General features: G+C 45.4%; 2 protein-coding genes and 1 long non-coding RNA gene across 9 annotated transcripts in view; 1 reads left to right on the top strand and 2 right to left on the bottom strand.

The window, feature by feature from the left end:
- Positions 1-78: 78 nt before the first annotated feature.
- FYTTD1 (forty-two-three domain containing 1) lies at positions 79-14,003 on the bottom strand. Its single transcript, XM_051781301.1, has 10 exons — positions 13,994-14,003; positions 13,855-13,905; positions 10,767-10,898; positions 7,967-8,112; positions 7,094-7,206; positions 6,069-6,165; positions 5,059-5,120; positions 4,150-4,224; positions 3,215-3,341; positions 79-2,120 (listed from the first exon to the last, which is right to left on the bottom strand). The coding sequence occupies exons 1-10, from the start codon at positions 14,001-14,003 to the stop codon at positions 2,025-2,027; spliced, it is 909 nt and encodes a 302-aa protein (XP_051637261.1). The 3' UTR covers positions 79-2,024.
- LOC127468482 (uncharacterized) lies at positions 12,401-13,831 on the bottom strand. The gene is made up of 3 exons (XR_007903575.1): positions 13,670-13,831; positions 13,305-13,534; positions 12,401-12,466 (listed from the first exon to the last, which is right to left on the bottom strand). It is a non-coding gene; the product is annotated as an uncharacterized LOC127468482 (long non-coding RNA).
- RUBCN (rubicon autophagy regulator) overlaps positions 13,995-22,356 on the top strand; it is a 29,709-nt gene continuing 21,347 nt past the window's right edge. For 4 of the 7 annotated variants that reach the window (XM_051781613.1, XM_051781615.1, XM_051781614.1 and 1 more), the window contains exon 1: positions 13,995-14,267. In XM_051781613.1, coding sequence (XP_051637573.1) covers positions 14,002-14,267 — 266 coding nt within the window. In that variant the 5' untranslated portion in view covers positions 13,995-14,001. Of the gene's footprint in view, positions 14,268-17,790; positions 17,890-20,651; positions 20,771-22,356 lie in introns of those variants that run through there. The other 3 variants (XM_051781618.1, XM_051781619.1, XM_051781620.1) reach the window with 2 other exon arrangements.

Raw genomic sequence — 22,356 nt, forward strand, 5'->3', positions numbered from 1 at the left:
AAGAACCCCTTGCACGCTATCAGAAAATTCACATAACGAGAGCATTGCCCAGGTGGTTATAACAGGAACACGACAGTATGAAACCTGTAACCTTTTATTAAAAAAAAAAAAAAATTAACAGCTTCAGAATAGATCAAATGTAATAACTTCTCCAAAAAATACCAAAAAGTACAGTGTAAAGCATCTTCTCATTAAATACAAACCAGCACTTTTTGATGCATTGCATCAATGTTTTGCATCTATGTTGATGCAAAAGAATTTTTTTGTTGCATCCTGGCACATGGAAAACGTATACACTGGAACAGGATGACTGACAACACTTTATCTACTCGAATTCTAACAGTAGGACAGTTTTTAAAAAAAAAATTTCCTACTAGTAATTAAGAAAGAAATCTTAACACCATTACGTTTAGTTTGCTTCTGCTAAGGTATATTTTTCAACATTAAAAATAAGGGTTTAAGTACTATATAGCATCAGAGTGCGCTCTGACTTCAAAACTCCTATACATAAAAAAAGCCCTTCTGCTGTCAAATGCTCTTCAAGGTTGAAGTTGCCAGTATATGCTAGTTAACTTGGAATTTGAGATAAAAAGGAAACAAACTGTCAGAAGTCAAATGTAAATTCTTCAAGAACATGAAAAGGAGTTAAAACCTGTTTCAAACACCATAAACATTCCTGGATGCAGTAAGACAACCACTTTTTTACCTGACTCTACCTAAACCTCATCGCTATAGGTCAGTGCTAGGCTCATCAGTTAAGGAATTCTGAAGAAGTGCCTCTTTTTTAGGGATTATATAAATTCAGACTGAGGAGGCCCTGGTTGTTACTTCCTGCAGATTCTGATGCACAGAGCTAAGCTTAGAGCAAGTGACTACATGCTCCTGCTTAATGCCTTACACATGCTGGCAAACCAAGGGCTTTTCATTCAGCAATATTCCCCAATTTCAGCCAATTTCCAGATGTCTGACCACTTCGGATCAGCTTCACATCTTACCTCTCTTTGGTATACACAAACAAGTGCCATTAGATTGCTTCCCTCCAGCTATTTCTAAGAGCCAGAAAAAACCCTCTGGGGCAAGGTACGCAGGATGACAATCCTGTGTCTGGGAGGGTAAGGAATTCTACCATACTGCTGACTTCCTTGTTAACTGCTGCATTTTTTCCTGTGAAATTATTAAAAAATGTGAAGTTATTGCATTAAGCTTGTGAAAAACCTTTTGAAAAGAAATAGAAAGCTAAAGTTTAAGAAAAAAAGGAGACAGACAAACCCCATTTACAGAGGAAGATGAACTTGAGCTATTTGTAATCTAAATGACTCTCATACTGCCTCTGCAGTACTTCTCCAATACAATATACGATCTGGACCAGTTTTAAGGGTAAGGGTAGAATAGTCTCCATCCCAGTTTCGTATTTTGGGTCTCAGCTAACAGCTTTATTTGTGAAAATGAGGATGCAAAACATTTAGTTTTCAAGAAAGGAAAAAAATAGAACTTTAAAAGCACAAAGAAGTACAGAACCAATTCTCCCATGAAAAAATGCCGCTACATCACTACCAAAGTATCCATGGACTGAGGCTCTGTGCCAAACTGCAGTCCAAGGGAGAGCTCAGAGGCAGTCCCTAAAAAACCCTAAGATGGGGTTTGTAATGAAACACTTTTACACAGTCTTCTTACCATAACAGAGGGGCCAAAGAACAGATACTGAGCGCTCCTAAATGAAAAAAACCCCACAACTTCTAAAATTCTTGTTTGTTTTTCAATTGTGATATGAATAAAAAACCAGTGTTTGTTGTCAGCTGGGCAACAGAATGTTTTCCAACCAGGTGATGGTGCCACTCCCACTTTTTCTCCCTCAGGGCATCATGTCTTTTACCATTCAAAGCAAAAGTAAAAAGGAGAGATAGCTCTGCCACCATCTTAGCAAGATGCCTGGAGAATTTCAGTGACATATGCTGTGTTCTTCTGCCCACTTGTATCTCAGGTTCTCAGGTCGGTGGGATCAGTGCCCAAGTCCATGTGCCAGCTTAGCCCACTGTTACAAAGCGGCTTCCTTTGTTCTGAGACAGCGCAGTTCTCTGCTCCTTCAGGATCCCAAATCGCTCATTCAGCGTCATCCCTGTCTGAAAAATAAAGCCATTTAACCATAAACTTCAAAGATGCTGGGTTATTTTAATCAACATAATGGAGTCAAGAATACCCTTTTCTTCAATCTGTATCACCACTTGACTCCTTAATTGCCTCACTTGGATTTTTTAAAAAGAAGGTTTGATTTCATCATTCCCTACACTATTTAAAAATCAGATTGGACTACACTTCAAGAGCTTGCATTTCTCAGAATTCATAAAGAACACATGGTACACAATGTCATTACTCAAAGCCTCCTAAAAATATGATAGGTTAAGCTGAGGACAGCCAGCCTGAAAAAGGGAACTTTCAATACACGTTTCCGCAAACAGATTCTCTGCAACTTCAACAAATGCGTCCTTTTCACTGTGTTAATGCAGGCTGCTTTCCAGTTCGCCCAGTTGCAGCAGCAGGCTGGAGTCTAATCCAAAAGTTCAATTAATTTTAGAGTACTGTAGTAGACTATTTTTGACATACTTATTCATGGATGGAACAGATCCAGACCAATGCCTTGACTCCATGCAGTTTTCTACAGCTAACACTAAGGAGCTCATTACAAGAACAGCACTTAACTCTGTCACCTGTAAGAATTCCTTCAATGACAGCAGGAGGATTCCTGCCCCAAATTGCCTGTCTTCATGAAACTTGGGAAAAATTGCTCATCTTTCAAGCCTGTACGCCATCACATTTGATTTTTTTTTCCTACATGCATAGCAAAAGTTGCCTTAAAAATTCAGCTGCCAGGGTTCCATGCAGGTTACACAGGTTTAAGCAGCTCGTCCCTGAGTTACACACAGTTGCTGACACGAGCAGCACAGTAGGAACACCAGAAGGCTTTAAGGAATATTAAACATTTTCAATCCCATTTAAATCAAGTGGGCGTGCAAGACATGAACTAGAAGAACAGGAACAGTGAGTTTAGCTACTTGCTTGAAGTTACATAGCAAGTTAGTGGAAGAACTGGAAGTGGAAACAAGTAGTTGTCACTAGTTCCCTCTTTCTGTCACTAGAGAGTCAAGGAGGAAGGTGCCTCGCTGGCTTTTATCAGTCCTGAACTAATTCCACGGTTATGGAAAGAAACTGCATTTACCTGTTTACCAACACTGTTAATATCAAACTGCAGTGGAACCCCTTTTGGAATCTTCTTCTCTTCAGATTGGTCCCTCTTCATGAGAAATGGTGGCACAGGAGTACGAGTTAATCGTAATTTCTGGGAACTGTGAAAAAAGAATGTTACAAAGGACATGATGAATATGTGTTTTATGCAATAAAGCCTTAATGCTGACAGAGGTATGAATTTTTCATCAAGCCATTTGATCAGGCTGGCTGAATAGAGGGAAGGCACAAATTCAAGAAGGTAAAAGTCAGGCAGAACTATTAAAAGGGACCATTTGTTATTGTTATCAGACAGCAAGTATCCCTGCAGGCAGCCATCTTATTTTTTATCTCTCAATTCTACTGACAAACACATAATTTGCAGTTAATTATTTCCATTAAAAAAAAAATTGGTGCAGTCTTCCTTACTGATAAAATGCTACTAATGAAAAAAGCTACTCAAGACATTTTTAAAAATACAACACCTATAAACAGCAGTACCATCAACTTCCCAAAGACAAATACGGCAATGCTCTCTCTAAGCGTAACTCCAGCAGTATTTTTATGAATCAGGGACGAATTATTACCATCACTCATCAACTATCATTGATTTCTGTTCAGACAGAGGAGGAAAACAGCTGCCACACAATCTGATTTGGAAGGGGCAGACAAGATGAAAATCTACCAGCCCAACACTCTTGCACTCTGTACACCACATCAAGCTCCTAACTGGGAGATGACATGTGAAATCCAGAGGTGATTTTATTTAAATATAGCTCAGAAACACTCTGAAAGGGGCCAGATTTCAAAACCTTCACAAGAAGCTGTGACTTTGAGGTCACCTGAAATACCTGCTAGGAACTTGCTAAACAGCTCAGAGCAGTAATTTCACAACGTTCAGAACATTTCAAAACTTAATTGAAAACTCACATTGGGGTTATGATTGCTCCTGGGTTGTCAATAGACACAGTCAGGATCCCTCCACTTGTGGTAGAAGTTCGCCACCTAGTTTGAAAAAACAGAAATCACTTACAAAAATGTTGCAGAAATTTCAGTCAGAGTATCTTTAAAGGTGTGTCCAAAACACTGGTCAGTATAGGATGTACAACCTTTCAGAATGTTGGCCAGTACAAAGACCACAAGCAGTTACAAGACACGTGGCTATTGACTGTTGTAGCTTTTATATCACCTAAACCTATTCAGGTGAGTGCTGGATCACATTCTGTCAAGGTGCACCAGAACTACAGCACTGACCAAGTGTTCACTTTTTTAAAACATTGGTTTTTTGCCAAACATGAGGCCAAAATGATCCTCACAGCAAATCCACGAGGTGACAGACTGCTGCTTGCTCAGCCTGTTGTGTTCCCAACCAACACACTGTGAAGAGCCCAGCAGGCACAGAATGATATGGGAAAAATATGTGGGGGGAGAGCTGAGTGCCTACTTTGTCATCTGCCTTTTTCATTTCCAAAGTGCTTCATAGGCTTATATGCATATTAAATAAAATGAAAATTACATCAAGAGCTAAGGAGAACACTGACATTAGAATTTTTCCTCCAGTCCATGCAGTATTCATGAGTACTAGAGATTAGTCTGATCCTCTGAAGCCACCACCTTCCCCCCCATTCCTGCAAGCTTCTTATGCAAACAAACTCCTCCTGGTTAAATTAGAAGATAATTTAGTAAATAACTGAGAATAGAGGGAGGATCACTGTCACTCTCCTTGATGTGCCTAGAGGGTAAAAAACCACGTCATTCAACTATCATAGCCAGGAAGTCTGAGCTAAAACAAGAATTGCATGAGTAACAAAACCAAAGTTTTCCAAATTAGATACTTACTGACGAGTTCTCTTTACTGTCTGATTATCGAGATCGTCTGCTGACTGCACCTGGGCCTGCACCTGAAAACACACCAATACAGACACCAGACTTGAACACTGTTTCAATTCCTATCGAAGCAGCTGGAAATAACAGAAGTTCAAAAATAGAGGTTTAAAGCTGTTTGTACACTCTGCACTAAGAGGGTTGTACTGTCAGAGGATCTTCGAAGATAACTGTCCTATTTGTAAGACATTGGAAACAAATTACTTTAAGAGTGCAAAACGATTTAAACAAAACCACCAATGACAGTAACAAATAGAGAGGTGGCAACATTTTGGAGGACTATGCCAGCAAACATATACTTTACTAAGATACACCAAAATGCTACAAGGCCAGCAAAAAAACCTGTCTAGTTCCTGATCCTGTCTGTAATTTTGCAATCCATGTGTAAGGAAGACAGCAGCTACTTACACTCACACATTGGTACATGTAGAATGAGGGCACAAATGAAAACCAAATCTACCACTTTTCTTTCACAGTACACCCTCTATTCTCTGGATCTTACTCAAAAAACCTGAAATAAATCACTAAGAAACTAAAATAAGAACTTAAATAACTAAAATAAATAACCCCAGAATAACTAAAAACACAAACTAAATCATAATCAGATTCCGAAAAGTATTTCTGCTCTATTCTTCACCTGAGAGCAACTTCTGAAAGCTGGACAGCGCTTTCTAACATTTAGTTTTAAGCAAAAAATGAATACCTTGCAATCCCCCTCAAACACTGACAAGTTCCATGCCCCTCAGAATAGCCCACCTACACTGGGATGAGAAGCAAGACTCGATGGATTACAGTAAATGAAGAGGACAAGCACACTTCCCTAGAAGAATCTGAGCCTATCTCCCAGTCCACCTGAAGTTTCTACTCAGACCTGATACTGGAAGTTGATTCCTTAATATCAGTGTCACAGGTTAGCTTAGAACCTGTGGCACAATTTTCTTGTTGCTTTCAGTAATTTTTATTACCTTCAGGCCCCTTCTAAACAGGAAAGTTGCTTGACGAGTGTCTTTCTGCTGATTTAGTTTGTTTCCAATTCTGACAAAAGTGGATGGCATGTTATTCCTGTAATATTTATTAAAAAATAGAGTTATCAAAGGTTCCACAGATAACCCTTAGAGAGACTACTGTGAAAGTCAAGAAAGTGCCCAAACCAAGGGCATGTGCAGTGCTGCCTCTTTGAGGCTGAACACTCCAGCTGGGATAAGCTCCTCATCTACTAGGAACGAAACATGTTACTCCTAAACGGAGAAATCACTGTCTAATGTCACACGACAGTATGGTTCTTAATTTTGCTTTTCGCTTTGATCACGATCCTCCAGCACTTTAAACATTGCTAATTAGATGAAAAAAGAAAATTGATATGTATAAAGAAAGTTTGTTTACACTTTCAACAATAGAGTCACACAGTGAAAACTTTCATCCTGGAGTTGGGTTACAGTTTATTATAAGAGGTGTTAATTCCAGCACAAATAAAACGTGTAATGGCTTCCATGAAGCTGTAGGTGTCACCAGCTTCCACAAAGGCATTTCGTCTGGGAAGTTCACTAAACCACGGCTGACACTTTAAAGGCATGGAAATTCACACTGGCCATTTCCATACAGGATCATAGAAACACAGAATGGTTTGGATTGGAAGGGACCTTAAAGATCTCCAAGTTCCAACCTCTCTGACATGGCCAGAGACACCTTCCTCTAGACCAGGATGCTCAAATACAGGCTGCCTATGATCTAACTCAAGGCAGGATACCAGCTGCTCACAAATAGAGGTACTTCCTCAGTGCTCTACCTGGTATTAAATATCTGGCTTTGTATGGAGACCATGTTTGTCCCACACTTGGCTCCCAGATTTGTAGAATGTCACACACAAGGTAGCCTTGACCATATTGCTACTGCCAGGACCTACTGTCTTCTCTTTGACTTGGTCCTGTCAAACAAGACTCCCTATGGAAAGTTGCCAAGAAGAGTTCAGAAATCAGGTTTGGTATTTTACCTCCTATTCAGTGGGGCAGTCCTCCGGAGGGCAGGAGCTTGTTTTCTCTGCATTTCAGATTGTCTCTGCAGGTTTGTTTTCCTTTTCAAAACTGGATAATTCCTCTGTGCATTCTTAAAAAACAATAAATATATACACCATAATGTATACTGCACACACCCAAACATTTTTCTTTCAATTTCCATTTACAAACTGCATACAGAACCCTTTAGCTTTGCCTACCTTTCACAGTCTAATGTCATTTGAAAATACCTTCTACACTTTCATGAATTCTCTATTTTCCACATTACCAGGAGAGAAAAGAAAAAGCAGCAGAACTTAGCAGTTACTTTTTCATCACTCCATCTCCCTAAACTGACAAAATCCACGTTCCACATGTCGTTAAAATTAGTCTTCTTCACAAATCCAAAAGCAATCCCCATTCTCCAATACTGAATGGAACAGGCACCAATGCACTGGAAGAGTGCAGAATAGGGAGCCTACTGATGAAGTTTAGTATTCTACAAAAACTTCCATTTTTGTAATGGTAAGCACATGCTTAACACTTGCAGGTTGGCTGAATCATTGGTTTGTAACAAAACCAATTTATTTTTCTTGTAAAAATACAGTAACTCCCTCCATACTTGCACAGAATATACTTCTGTACTTCAATTTTCATGACTTGCAACCCAATTAGGTGTTAAAAACTACTTTCACACCTAGTCATTATCCAGCCCCCTCAAAACAAACAAGAACTCAGCTAACACATCCCCAATTTAACAAAAGTTTGTACCATATGTCTCCATTTTATATTTCAGTAGCACTGTTCTGATGCACTTGTGTCTTATTTTTTTAACCTGTTCTGACATGAGTCACTAGGATTGCATTACTTACCTTCTCGCTCAGTGGCTGTCTGTGCAGAGGACTGACTTCTTTGTATGAACCCAGTGCTTTCTTGGCTGCCAGGCCTGTTATAACTCCATAAGAACGCTTCTTCCCTGCTATCTTCTTTCTGCGCCCCAAACGGTTCTTACCATAAGCTGCAACAAGCACAAAAAGTTCGAAAATTCTTAAAATACTGTGAAATGGAACTTCATCAAGTACTGAATAATATAAAACCAAACCAAACCAAAAAAAACCCTCAGCTCCCTCCCCATTCAGGAAACTTTAAGTTACCAGTTTAATTTAAAGAAAAAAAAAATCAGCTTCAAAGATTATTTATTTCAATCAGAGGTTCCCAAGACGTGGTTTACAGAGAAAGAACATAGCAATTGGCCCACAGAATCATATTAAACAGTGCATGAATTACATCACATTTAAAGTGTTTTCAATTAGAACTCTGCATGGCAGTCTGGACAAACTTAGGATTGAAAGCAGCCTTTGAATATAAAAGGTTTGTAAGTCTGAGGTCTGTAGTATCTCCAGTTACAAGGGCTGGATTAGCCCTGTATGGAACCATTTATCTTCATGCTATGAATACAGATCATGCTTCAGTTTTGTCCCAAAGCATCACCCCCTCTAGAATCTCAGACTGCAAAACACATTTAGCCTACGGGGTCAGCTCTCCAGCAACAGACACATCTAGTTTTAACATATCTGACTTAACAGCATTCATAATAAATCTGTGCTTCCTCGTGAGACAGGAGCCATCACATGAGGCAAATCACAGACCAGAACCCAGTTTAGACCAATCTGCCATGGAGACCTGATGTGTACCCACATTTTGTGGCTGGTTAGCAAATGCTCTCCTTTTCTAAGAGAAAAGCTGAGAAGCAGGGTTGCTTAGGCTGAAAGAGACCTCACGAGGTTTCTGGACCAACCTCTGAACCAGAATAAATGACAACCTCCAAGTCAGCTCAGGCTGCACAGGGCTTTGTGCAGCTGCATTCTGTCTATCACCAAGGACAACTTTTATTTAAATGAACAATGTTCCTCTCTCTGAAGTAAAAAGCTGAAAAGAGTCCCCGCTCAAGGTCCTCATTTCTTTCCAGAGAGTTTGGCAAGGAATGAAATGCTATTGATCATCTGTGGTTTCTGTAGCTGTCCACAAACAGAGGATTTGCTATTTATCAGAGTAACTCCAATAGCACCAGAACAGCAATAAATCTACTGGTTATTAGCTACTAATAACTAGAATGCCCAGAAGAACTATTTAATGACTCCTTCTGCCTAAAAACAATGTAAGACATGTTTGTTTTCAATGGAAAAAAATGTGTGGAACTGTATAGGAGGGAGCAGTTAACGCTATTCACAATGTTTCAATATGTCATGAATCTGGCAACTCTGCAAAAAAACCTCTCCTACAACACGGGCAGGCAAGCAGGGAAGGTTCCAACAGAGAAAAGTAACTGCCAAGGCAGTTGTATTTAGCTTCAGCTCGAGTTCCTCCTGAAATTCTAAATTCTAATACTTGTTTCTTTTGTGCCCTTTAGATGATAAACAATTACACTTGACAACTGCAGTCATTAAAAGAGCCTACATGTTTTGATAATCTACAGCTTAAAATCACTTACTCTTCACCCACACAAATATTCTCACACTTGGGCTGAGAGATGTAAAATTTTTTCCTGCACTGTCATCAATTTATTAGAGATGCACCAATAACATAACCTGAGCCCTGAACAACATGACAGTCCACTGATGCCCAAAGACATTTGTGTCTAAGACATTAATGACAAGTTGCTGCTACAACACTAAGCAAGACAAAGAAAAAATGGGGATCTTTGCACATACACCAGACAGATGGGTCTTTGTTTTAAATGAATGCTACTAAACAAGAAATTGCATGTCTTAATCTAAGCACCTAACTAGCTTGTACTGAGGTGATAAGCTCCCTGATTAGCCAATATTTTTCCATATTTTGATCATCCAGTGCTAAAAACATACTTCTCAAAATTAATTGTAAGCAAAACCAGACTATACTTCAAGCAGGTGCTGGCCACGTACTTGACTAAAGCCTGAGAACATTTTCAAATATATCTCTTGTCTATCAAAAAACACTTGCAGTTACTCAGGGGAACTGACAGCAAAGATGTTACTGTGTACTCTTCCTCTCTTCACTCCCTGCCTGTATGATTTTTTTTCCCCTTTTTGTATTCCATTGTAAAAACACTGGCTTAAGAAGGCTGACACAGTACTTTCTTTGCATCCCAAGCTCATACCAAGAAAAGCCAATTCAGACTCTGCACTATTCATTTATATATTCCAGAGCCAGCATTGCAGGCTGCAGTAACAGATATTTTGGGGAGGCCTACAAAGAGAATTCTAGTCAGCAAATATAAATATGCTGTCTTTTTTTCCCAAAGCTCTGAGTTCTGGCAAGGCCTCCACGTTTCCTACTGCACAGGCTTTGGCATAAGCACTCGTTCTGTCCATCTCTGAAAAGGGACAAAGGATCAACACAATTTCCAAAATTAAAATAAATCTAAAGAATCAGAAAGAAAGCCAATCCCTCCTTGAGTCAGACAGTCCCTCAAGCTCCCTGATGGCCAAACATGTTCATCATTTTCTCACACTAAACCAGAAACAAAATCAAATATAAACAGATTAGGAAAAAACTGAATCATAATCAGAAGTGTATATGACACTATTTGAAAGACACCTGAATCGACCATGTCAATCCATGCATTTCATTAGGTTACATTTCAGCTCAAAAAAGACACTGTGCAATCCACATTATGTTTGGCATACACACCCTTCTGCTGTCGGACTCCCCACTTGGAGCCTGGAGGACTGAACTGTCGAGTTTGATTCTGCTGAAGCCCTCTTTTTATTTTGGGAGAATATTGCTTTCTCTCTTCTTTCTTGTTCAACTTAATTATATCATCTGCAAGAAGAAAGAAAAAAAAAAGAAAAATTTGACACACTGAATAAAATTTGACATACTGAATAAAACCTCCTGAGCAGCCTGGAGTCATGGAAAACAGACCAGTCAATCTTGCAAAGGCAGCACATACAAGTTAAGGTTCTAGAAACATTGCAATAAACTTCTAGTCCCTGTTAGTCTTACAATACTTACTTTATAACACTTTAGAAAAAGGGAAGGAGTTGCATACACCCAGAAAATTCAAGAGGCTTGTAAGATTATCACATTCAGTCCAGCATTAAATTTTAAACTGAATGACTCCGTTAGTTTTTGTACACTGTTAAAAAAAAAGCAATCCCATCTCACTCCCAGACTTTGCAGATTCCAGATAAAATGTCAATTCCAGCCTTAGTTCTTTGATTTTAAAAGTTACCTAAGAAAAATCACATAGAGAGAACTTGGGCCACCAGTTACTCTCAGATGTTCACAGAAACTGAGATGATGGGAAAAAAACAAGACTTTTCTCTCCCCAGATACTTGCAATCCAAAGCAATCATCTCATCTGTTGTCCTGGGAAACGATGTTGGACAAATTATTAATTGGTTCTAGAGTAGGAATAAGGAATAAGCTGATGAAAAGTGAACAGCAGGTCCATCAAGTACAAATCATGCCACACCAGTCTGATTTCCTTCACTGACCTGGTAGCCAGCTCAAGAGAAGAGTAAAGCAACTGTGTGTGGCAGCTTTTATCTGACTGTGATCTTGTTCACAAAAATACCATAAAGGAAATTGTCAAACTGTGTTTGCTGCATCTCAGTCCTGAGAGCACAACTGATAAAGACTTCAGGTTTCAAGAGGGAGCCTCCACAAACATGTGGACAACCTTTTCTGAGTCAAGGAGAGATGGGAATGGGGTTACTCTGTTTGTAAGAGTAACCCCATAACATTTGAGTTCAAATGGACTCAGATGGGGTAGAACAGAGAAAACAGCGTAAAAAACACAACTACAAAAATCAGCTCACTTTGCTGCAAATATGATTGAATATTCAGGTAAAATCTATTAGGACAATGAATATGGATACAGGTCACCCAATATCAGATATCTATAAAATCTTCTTTACCAAAGGGGTTATCCCTAGAGCAAGGATTAGTACTCAGCCAGGAGCGTTATTTGAACATAGCACCACAAATAAAGTGATGTTCAACAAAAACTAAAACTTCCAAAGCTGTTAGAGCAGAACATGTAATTCCACACAATGGCTGCTTCCACTCCTATGGACCTGTGACACAAACCACCATGTTCAAAGAACATAGGCTCTTGCTTCACAGTTTATGTGCTTCATCTTAAATCCCATTTTTGCAAGTCAGATATTGCTGCACACAGGGTTACAAGTTTTTAACAAAAGGACTTAAGTTTCAGTTACTCTCTTATTTGTGGAAATGAAGGACATTTGGGACTTTGTGCATTTGTTAGTGGAGACACACTGCAGCACTCTCCTATCTTGCCTGAGATCAGAGATCACACCTACAGCTGGAACAGCAGAATCATCTGGGAACAGTATCAAACTGGAAGCTCAGCTTCAGATGAGCTGCACATAACACAACAAAAATACAATTAATCTTTGTTACATGAGAATTTAGTCAACTTTGAGATCTCGATCTTAAGGTTTCCTCGATTAAGGTTGTGTCAGTTCCTTTGCTATCCGGACAGATGTGGGACTGCATCTGCTCTTTGTTTATACCAGACCAAGGAGCTTTGACTTGAGGACAGTAGCCATGGATGACACTCTTTACACCTGCTCACACCACCACCTTAAGCAAACATCCTCATGGCACTACAACAGTCCTCTGCAATCTGCTATTAGTCAATGGCCAGGAATGTAGCAGTGACTTGGCTAGGTTAGCATTAGAAGATATGAAAATACAACAAGCCACTCAGAATCAGTAACTATTTACCTCAGTAACCCTGCAAACAAAGGTTGTGTGCTATAAATAAACACAGGTATATAGTTTTCTATGAATGCTCTCAAGCTACTCCACATTCAGACAAACTCTAAATGTCATTTCACAAGTTATCTTCATTGCCAAAGCAAAGAATTCCACTGGTTTATTTACAGAAGGAAAAACTGTGCAAATCCTCTTATTTTATGATGGTCCACAAAGGCCAAGTCTGCCATTAATAATTCCAGTTCACACTGTGATTCTTCTTTTTGAAGAACATCTCCTGACAGCACCAATCTATCACACTCTGGTGGCATCACAGAGCAGTCTTGGAGCATACAAACCAAATTTTTTAGTTTTCTTTTTTTTAAATAAAACTAAACTGGAAGATGCACTCCAGAAATGAACCAGATTGTCCCCGACTGTTAAGGGGACTCAGTACAAAGCAGCAGAACAGAATTACTCTGAGATACCTCGCTGAAATACCTATAGCGTGGATGACAGTTTCTCATACATGCCAGAGAGACACAGCCCTGCAGGTCTGTAATGAGCCTGTGCATCTTCCTAACACACCCCCCCTCCTGCCATGGGAGGGCAGGGGAGAACGGGGCAGATTGTCACAGGAAACTACACGGCAGAGGCGACGTCACGCTGGATAATGGATACTATACTGCAAAGGGGTTACACGGGAGACTTGCCATTGTCGACTTACAGACCTGAGAAGAATAAAAGGGCAAGGCCAGCTGAGAGACAACCAAACCTCACCCGTCTACAGCTGCGAGCGCCAGGCGAGGCCCTGGGACGCTCCCCGAGGGCCGCCCAGCCAAGGGCCCGGGGACTGAAGGCCTCACCAGGCCAAAAGCCCGCAAAGCCCTGGTCTGCAGCCTGCTCGGACACTCAGGCGGCACAACGGGGGCCCGGCTCTTCCCCGGCCAGGGACGGCGATCCCCGGGTCAGGGAGCAGCGCCGCTCCCGGAGACACAGACGGGTCTCGCCCCCCGCCGCTCCCGCTATGGAAGGGTCCTGTCCCCCCCGCCCGCTCCCGTTGGTTCCTCCCGCGCCGGTGCCCTGCACAGCCCGATGGTTCATTCCGCCCCCCCGCGGCCCCGACACTTGGTTCAGCCCGAGCCCTCCGCCCCGTCCCCCGCAGCGGCAGGCCTACCCCCGCTCCTCACCCAGCGACATGTCGATCTTCTCCAGGCCGTCGCCGCCGCCGCCGTGCCGGGCCCCCGCCGCGGCCGAGGAGCCCGGGAGCGGTGCCGCAGCCCCGAACACGCTCATGGCCGCCCTCAAGTCCCGCCGCCACCACCTCCCTAAGACCTGGACCGCCCCCCCGGCACCCCCGCGCATGCTCATCAGCTCCGCCCAGCCCAGGCCACAGAGTCCCGTGCCGGGGAGCGTCGCGGCCGCCCCTCTGCCACGGCGCCCCCTGGCTGCCGGGAGGAGCAGGTACGGCGGGCGGGGGGCGCTGCCGGGGCGCGGGTACCGCTGGCGGTGGAGGCCGCTCCCGGGAGGGGCTTCTCTAGGGACAGCCGTGTCCTTGGGAAGGGCCCTGCCACATCGGCGTGGGGCGCTGGGAGGCAGGGCTGTTGGCAGGGTGCCCTGTGCTGGGGGCTTGGAGAACAGGGCATGAAATCATGGGCTGGCTGGAGGTCCGATGGAGTGCTGAGATGATTGGAAGGATGGAGCACTTCTCCTATGAGGAAGGGCTGAGAGAGCTGGGGTTGTTCAGCCTGGAGGAAAGAAGGCTCCGGGGAGACCACATTGCAGCCTTTCAGTACTTGAAATGGGCCTATAAGATGGGACAAGCTTTTTAGCAGGGCCTGTGGCAATAGGGAAGGGATAATGGCTTTAAACTGGAATATAATATAAGGAAGAATATATATATAAGGATATAAGGAAGAATATTTTTACATATAAGGAAGAATTTTTTTGCAGTGAGGGTGGTAGAACACTGTCACATGTTGCCCAGAGAGCTGGTGGATTCCCCACCCCTGGAAACAGTCAAGCTATGGTTGGATGGGGCTCTGAGCAACCTGATCTGGTTGAAGGTGTCCCTGCTTGCGGCAGTGGGGTTGGACTTGATGACCTCTAAAGGTCCCCTCCAACCCAAACCATTCCATGTTGCAGGGTAGGGAAGGGTGTTCAGCTGGGAAGCTGAACGTGAGATGCCTTTGCCTGCAACCCCAGTGCAATAAAAACAAATAACCTGTACTGTGAACAGCAAAACAGGGTGGTTTTGAGCAGAAATATGTTTCCAAATGTCAAACGGCAGAGTTCAAACCAGGTTCCTATTTAAAAATATCATGGAAGGCTTAAAATTAGTACTTAAACCTGGAACAGTGTGTCCATGGACATTTTGTTCTCTTTGGGCTCTTTTCAGAGCTGTTATCTTATCCAGCCTTTGGTTAGAATCACATGATTGAGAAATTCAGAAGGGAAATCAACAACTTTGTTTTTTGAACAAGGAATCCAGTGAAGCCTTTCCTTCCTCTCTGAATATTTGCATTCTTTGGAGCTGTTGGTATTGTTGAGGGGTCAGCAGTGCACACATCCCTAGTGGAGAACTGGCTGCTGCTAAGGAAGTTATGTGTAACAGAGCTGGGATCTACCTATATTTTATAGAGCGGCACTTCCTTCCTTTGACACTCTATTTAATTTAAGGGATAGTCATTATCTCTGAAATCTCTATGTCTTGCTCATGCTTGGTTGAAATTGGTCAGTGAGTTCCAGAGGCAGTAAAGGAAGGATCAGATGGGCAGACAAGGCGATTGCAGAGGACAGACTTCCTTCAGAAACCAGGCAGTAAATGCTGAAAGGAACACCCACATCCATTTCCCCCTCTCACAGTGGTCACCTGGCATTACTGTCCACATCTCCCCCCGTTTTCCCTGGGAGCTGTGCTGCGGCTGCCATTCTACAGGTGTCTTCTCTCTCCCTGGGCCTTCAGCAGGCTCTCCACCAAGGATAGCTCGTTTTATGGTCTGCCCACCAGCCTCCGGAGGGAGAGCTCCATACTGAAACTCCAGGGACTGCATTGCAAGTGCCCTTGGGCAGGAATAAATATTTCCATACCCGACCTTGCACACACCTCCTGGCAGCAGAAACACTCCCACATTTCTTTAACTGCCCACTCCGCCACATGCACATTTGCTAAAATAAACACTCCGTGACAAGTGTAATACCCTGAGTTCCTGACACACAATGAGCTCCCGTGTGTGTAATCCCTGTCACAGCTCTGTCCTGTGCTGGGAGGCACCTGCACTGAAACACTGTACAGGCCTTTAGAATGGGAGATCTTTCTAGGAGTGTTATCATGAAAGGCAAGAATGAGTCAGTAGAGGCTTTCTGGCCTCTGCTGTGTCCTGCACTACAGACTGTTGACAAGACCTTGTTGTCTCCCTGTACACTCTAGGCATCTCTTCCCATTAAAATAAGGCAAATAACATGCTTCTGGATGTTCCTCTTGCTGCTTCCTACTGTATAGAAGAGAATGGCTCAGTTACTGTCACAGGACACCTTTGGCTAGTGAGAGATTTTCCCTTCAAGCAGGAGAAGCTTGTGACCACAGTGCTGGAGGCTGACAGTTCCATCCCATTTTATTCTGTGTGTTCTCCATGTGCAGCATGGAGATGGACTGATGGATTTGATAACTTACACATTTTCTCCCAGGTGACAAGTGGGATTGGATGACAAGTGATTGATGACAAGTAGAACTTGAGGTTCTTATAATCAGGCTGCATTTCTAAAGCAAAGATGCTATTGCCAGATTACCAACAACTACTAATAATAGAGGTGCCAAAAGATGTATTTTTTAAAAAGCGTTAAACCAAATTCCTGTGATGCTGTAAGGTGCAGCTCCATCTGGGAACTGCATCACACCAATAAACAAATGCTCTGTTTACCCCAAACAAACATGGGAACTGCAAAGGTGACAGTTGCTGACTGCCCTCGTGACAAGTGGAAATCAGAAAAAATCCAGTTTACCACATCCATGGGTTGCATTTATTATCCAAACAGGACACCAGGTATCTGCTGCTCAGCACAACAGAAAACCAGGCAAAAGTTCTGCTTCCGAAGAGTATTTTCCTTCTGTGTTCAAAATGACTGGAAAGCCGTGGGGATCATGAAGGCAACCATGCAAATATCAGCTCTTGGTTTGCTGTGTGGCTCTCAGGACTGTGCCAGCATCCAGCCAAGAGTCAAAGTTTCCACATGGCACTGACAGTACAAAGAACCAGTCCTTTAACTGTATGAAGTCCAGTATGATTCAGCCATGCTGAGTTTGTATCCACTGTAAGAACACTGTGTGTCTAAAGCACCCACAGGCTGTAATAAGTTTTGGGGCTGGTTCTTAGGCTGGACTCGATGATTATCAAAGGTCTTTTTTAACCTAGTTGATTCTGTGGTTCTGTAAAATACGTAGCTTTGGTTTCTGAGCCATCAGACAACTGCAGACATATTTGGGTTTCATCTCCTATTTGTCATTGACTGTTCTCAGTCTGAAGGCAGCAGCATCACTTTTTCCTTTTTCAGGTTTCATTTCACTGCATTTCAGTGGAAGGCGCACCCAATTCTGCTGTATTTCCCACACCCTCCTTGCAGCGGACGGGAGAACCCTCTTTCCAGTTCCTCTGTCCCTGCAGGTGTGATCAGAGCATGAGCTGCCCCTCAGGGACACGTTGTTTTTTTGGGGGTTTTTTGTTTGGTTTTTTTTTTCCCTGCCGTCACGCTTTTCTCATCACGTGCTACGCAGGGTTTGGTGAGGGTTATCTCAGCAGTTACTGTGTTTTTAACCCGCTCTCTGAAGGCGCCAGCGGGGAACACCAAGAGCTGCGGGGCGGGGGCGGCTGAGGCGAAACCGCCGTGCACGCCGGGAGTTGTAGTCCGCCGCGACGCTGGGAGCGCCGGGCGGCCGCGGGGCACGCCGGGAATTGTAGTCCGAGGGCGCGGCGGGGCGGGGCAGCCTCTCCTCCCCCACCGCCCCCACGTGACGGTGTCGCGGCTGCGGCGGGGCCGCGCGCGCGCCCGCGATGGAGATCGGGCCCCACGCGGGGCGCGCGGAGAGCAGGTGGGGCCGCGGGGGCGGGACGCGCGCGGGGGGCGCGAGTGTCCCCGGGACACGGCCCCGCCTTGGGCGCCCGCGGGAGGCGGGACACGGGCGTGGGGGTGCGGGCGTCCTGGCGGCGCGGCCCGCGTGGGTGCCCGTGGGGAGCGCGTGGCACCGGGGGCGGGTGTGAGTGTCCCGCGTGGGAACCCGCGGGAGGCGTGACACGGGGTGCGGGTGTGGTGGGCGGTGTCAGTGCCCGTGTGCGCTGGCACCGGGGGCGGCAGGGTCCTGTGTGTGCACGCGTGGGTCAGTAACGAGTTATGTAGGACGCGGCAGGGAGCGCGGGATGTGCGTGCGGGAACACGGGTGGCTGCAGGGCCGGCGCGCGCGTGGTGCCTGGGAAGCACCGGGGATGCGCTGGGGGTGCCCCCGGGGAGCTCCCGTCCTGCGTGGGTGTGTGGGAGTGCGTGTGCACAGTCAGCGCCAGCGCACGGGTGCGGAGGTACCTGGGAGCGATCTGGGAAGGAACAGACCCCTTGGGATGGGTGGGATTGGTGCTTGCAGCGTCCCCAGTGGGACGAAGCACACGGTGAATGGGCTGTCAGAGCAGAGTGTGGCTGCCATCACCCACGCTGGGCCGGAGTGTGTTTGCCACTGGAGGGACAGTGATGGCCACAGACGCGTGCCCTCGGTGCCTGATGCTCTGCACTGTGGTCCCCATCAGTCCTGGCCAGGACAGCAGCTGCCGGGCCTCTCCTTTGGACACCTTGAGCTTAAGGGCGAAACTAGCCCACCCTCACACTGCACTGCCCCTGCTCTGGTGGCTCTGCAGCTCGCTGATCTGGGATCCTGTCTCCTTACCCTCCTGGCAGTCAGCTGCACCTTCTCTTCCAGGTGCTGAACAGAAGTCTCCGAAGGCGAGGTCCTGTGCCTGCACCACCCCTGTGGCTGGGAGTGAGCATGGCCACAGTGACCTCGCCTGCCTGCATGGTCCTCATTTGTGCTTCAGGCCTGGTTCTCCTTGTTAGCGTTTGTAAGAGCAGCAGAGGTTGTTTCCTGGAGGTGTTTTGATGACAAGTCCTATTTACTTCAGGTTTTTGCATGTGCTTTGGTTTTGCTCCTGTGCTCACAAGCACAGGATGAGTGTTGGACGGACATTGGGAGTGTTGCCTGGGGAAGAAGGAGCAGTTGAAACTTGATATGGGAGAGAAGCATTCCTTATCTGAGGGGCTCAGCTATTCCTGCTTGCCATATCAGCTGGGAAAATGCTACCGGTGCCTTTAAAGCTATAGCACAGGTTTGGGGTGCCTTTGGATTTGCACAGTTGGAGCTGTTCTCACTCTTTACTAATGCTTCAGACCCAGCAGGCTCTGAAAGGCGAAAGGAATTGACTGCATTCACTGCTTTGTCTTTCCAGACTTATCTTTGTGCATTTTCATGCCTTTGCAAGTGCAAGGCCTGCACCACCAGACTCTACCATGTCATGACTAATAGGGCTGAGGTGTTACCACCCCCAGCACCCCCTCAGGGACAAGGAGGGTATCAACTCCACAGTGCTGGCACATGTGGGGGCCTGCTTGTTCTCCTGGATGGCAGTGATGCCCTGGGGACGATCCCACGTGGGCCTTGTACTGCCTTGTCCTTTGTGCGGTGGGTTCAGTGTTTTTGTTCCCGGTGAGGTGTCATTTCACACTGGATTGTGGCTGTGACTGATAGCAATAGAATAGAGGTCACTGGATCCATCTTCCCATGGATCACAGGAAACGCAGAAGCAAAAGTTATTCTGCTGAAGTCCATCCTCCTGCCAGCATGGGAGAGGAAAATGAGGATCTCGTGCTGGGTTTTTCCTCCTAAGCAGCAGGTCTGAACTGCATCGGGGAGCAGGGGCTGTGACACCCGTGTCCATGGGGGCACTGCAGGAAGGTTAGTGCTGTCCTGCCAGGCACACAGCAGGGCTCTCAGGGTGGTGGGCAGGTGGTGCAGAGGATACAGCAGTCCCAGGGAGAGCAGGGATGGTCAGCTGGGCAGTTTGGCAGAGAGCTGCTGCCTTCAGCTCTGGCACCAGCAAGGCCCCCAGGGACAGCAGGGCCAGAGGAGAGGGTCCCTAAAGGGAACCTGTGCTAGATGAGCAGGTGGTCCCAGGGAGGTGGCTGCCATGGGGATCTGCTCTGCCTGTCTCTGCCTCTGGCTGCCTGCGTGCTTGTCACAGATGAGTCCTGTGCAGATCAAAGCCTGATGGACAGTGTCCTGGGTCTACAGGTTGTGGTCACCTGCTTGTGAGAGGCTTAGCCAGGATGAGCAGGTAAAGTTATCTGCCTTGAAAAGGTTAAAAAACACCTTTAATTCCTCTTTTCTTCCCTCATCCTTTGCCAGTGCAGAGCAAGAGTGTGTCATCATGGGCTGTGTTTGCTAGGGGACCTGTCTTGGTTGTGCCTCCCATTCTGTATCCGTGCAAGCTTTTAGAACAGGGCAAGCCACCCTGCGTGCCCCTTTTCCAGCCAGCCTGCTTGGCTGTCCCTGCCTGGCACTGCGGGGCTGACCTGCTGGGCTGGCAGAGCTCATCTGGCTTCCCCTGCCTCGTCAGCCACTCCCTGTGACTGCAGATGAATTGCACGAAGCCTGGCTTTCTTTTAATCCCTTTTCCCAGCAGTGCTGAGCCTGCTGGAGGAGCAGGCGGGGGAGCCCAGGGAAGGGGCTGCTGGTTGTCTGGGAGATCCGGGGACGACGAGGCGGGAGCAGACTCTGCGCAGCGGCGGGTTACGTGGAGTCTTGGGTTTCTGCAGGAGGAACTGACAGCCAGCACAGGAATGTCCTTGGAGATTTGTCAGAAGTCCCTCCATGACCTCGGCATCCTCAGCTCGACCTCTTCAGTGTGCTAAGAAGGATCGAGGGAGTCCTCCAGGTAGAGGTCAGGATTCAAGCAGCCATTGCTTGGTGCCTCCTGCAGAGCGCAGGAAACACACAGCAGATGTTGTTTGCAAGAAGGATGAGCTTCATTTCTATTTTCTATTTTTGAATGCTACCTGTGTGATTCTGTTTTGGAAAGTAATTAGGGCTTGGTTTTATTTTAAATGAAGAAGTCCACCTGAGTCAACACCATGGCTCCCTGCCTCTGCTGTGAGTCACCTTTGCTGACTTGGACCAAGAGAAGTTCCTACCCTTGCTGGCACGGAGGGGCTGAGAAAGCCTTGAGGAAAGCAAGCAGCATTCCCTGTTGATGTCAGCAGCAGTGGCATTAAGCCATTTCTTGTTCCAAGGCTGGATTCTGTCTTTTATCACTCCAGTGCAAAAGGTTGAGTTATATTTGGGACAGTTCCTGACAGCAGGTTGATGTTGCTGTACCTGAAGATGGAGTTTGTGGTGGTAAGGAAAGGAGGCCCAGAGCCAAGTTTATGAAGCAGGTGGTTAAAATTGGAGGCTGGATCAGAGGTTGTCTTTAAGGGAGGAGAGGGATGTGGTTGAGGTCTCACCAGTACTCCACCATCCATGGCACCTGCAAGCACCCTTGGTCCTTCTGGCAGGGGGAACCAGGCTCTGCTGAAACAGGAGAGCAGAAGCACGTGTGGTTCTTGCAGGGAAGGCTCTGCTTGTGTACTGTGACCCTCTGGGGTGTGTTTCTCACTTTGACCTTACTGTAAATAAGGTGCATGATATGATATGACTTGACCTTACCCCATGTCAGGCTTTCTATAGCACTAGCAAAGGAGAACTCTCCTTCAGGAAAAATCAAACAGATTTCATAGCAGTGCTCTGAACACCTGCTGAAATGGGGAACTGGAGGGCAGCTGGGATTTGAGCTTTCTCCATTCCTTCTGGCAGATGAAGCCCAGGCTCTGTCAGTGGGAGGGGAGCAAACCCTACAGGGTTAGCCAATGAGTCTGGTCAAAAATGAAATGAGGTTAGCTGTGCTCTCTCAATTTCCCTGCCACCTGCACCCAACTATATGGGTCTTCATTTCTTCAACCTTGTGTCATTGTGTGCTTTCCAGCATGTTCCAGCCCAGAAACAGCTAGGGTTTGGGTATCAGAAGGGTCTTGTGTGTACAGCTTCTGAACTGCTTTGGGCCAACAAGTCCCATAGGATACTTACTGTCCTACAAGGATTTAATTCACTTTTCGTAACTTCTACATCACCTCTGCAAAGGTGCTTTCATTGTGCCACTCATTCCCTAAGTGCTTCTGTGTTCAGTGTTTTAACACTTCGAGGTTATTTTGTTTGAGGATTGCTTAGCCTTAGTTACCCTGTGCTGGGAGGGAGCCCTGACTCCACTCTGTTGGCTCCTGGTTTGCTACATCTTGAGAGATGCACAACTCTTCTAATGAGACTGTTCATTTGGAAAGGCATATCTCTGCATATGCTGCCCTCACATCCTTGTGTGCATTTCTTGCTTTATATAGCATGAAACAACATGAGAGGGAGTTCCCCTGACTCACTGATTTGGAATATCAACAGTGTGGCTGAGCTTTCACTTGCATTTCCTAGCTCTTG

The sequence above is a fragment of the Manacus candei genome, unplaced genomic scaffold (genome assembly GCF_025592945.1).
Source record: "Manacus candei isolate 608988 ecotype Guabito, Panama unplaced genomic scaffold, ASM2559294v1 h1tg000015l, whole genome shotgun sequence".
NCBI classification, from domain to species: Eukaryota; Metazoa; Chordata; class Aves; order Passeriformes; family Pipridae; genus Manacus; species Manacus candei.

Bases quoted from the DNA above. Each gene is read 5' to 3' on its own strand.
- FYTTD1 (XM_051781301.1), bottom strand. The intron at 10,899-13,854 runs GCGGGGGGGACA...TTCTTCTTGCAG, and splicing joins GGAGGAACCAACGGGAGCGG to ATGATATAATTAAGTTGAAC. The intron at 2,121-3,214 runs GTAAATGCAGTT...TTTATTTTTCAG, and splicing joins TTAACAGTGTTGGTAAACAG to ACAGGGATGACGCTGAATGA.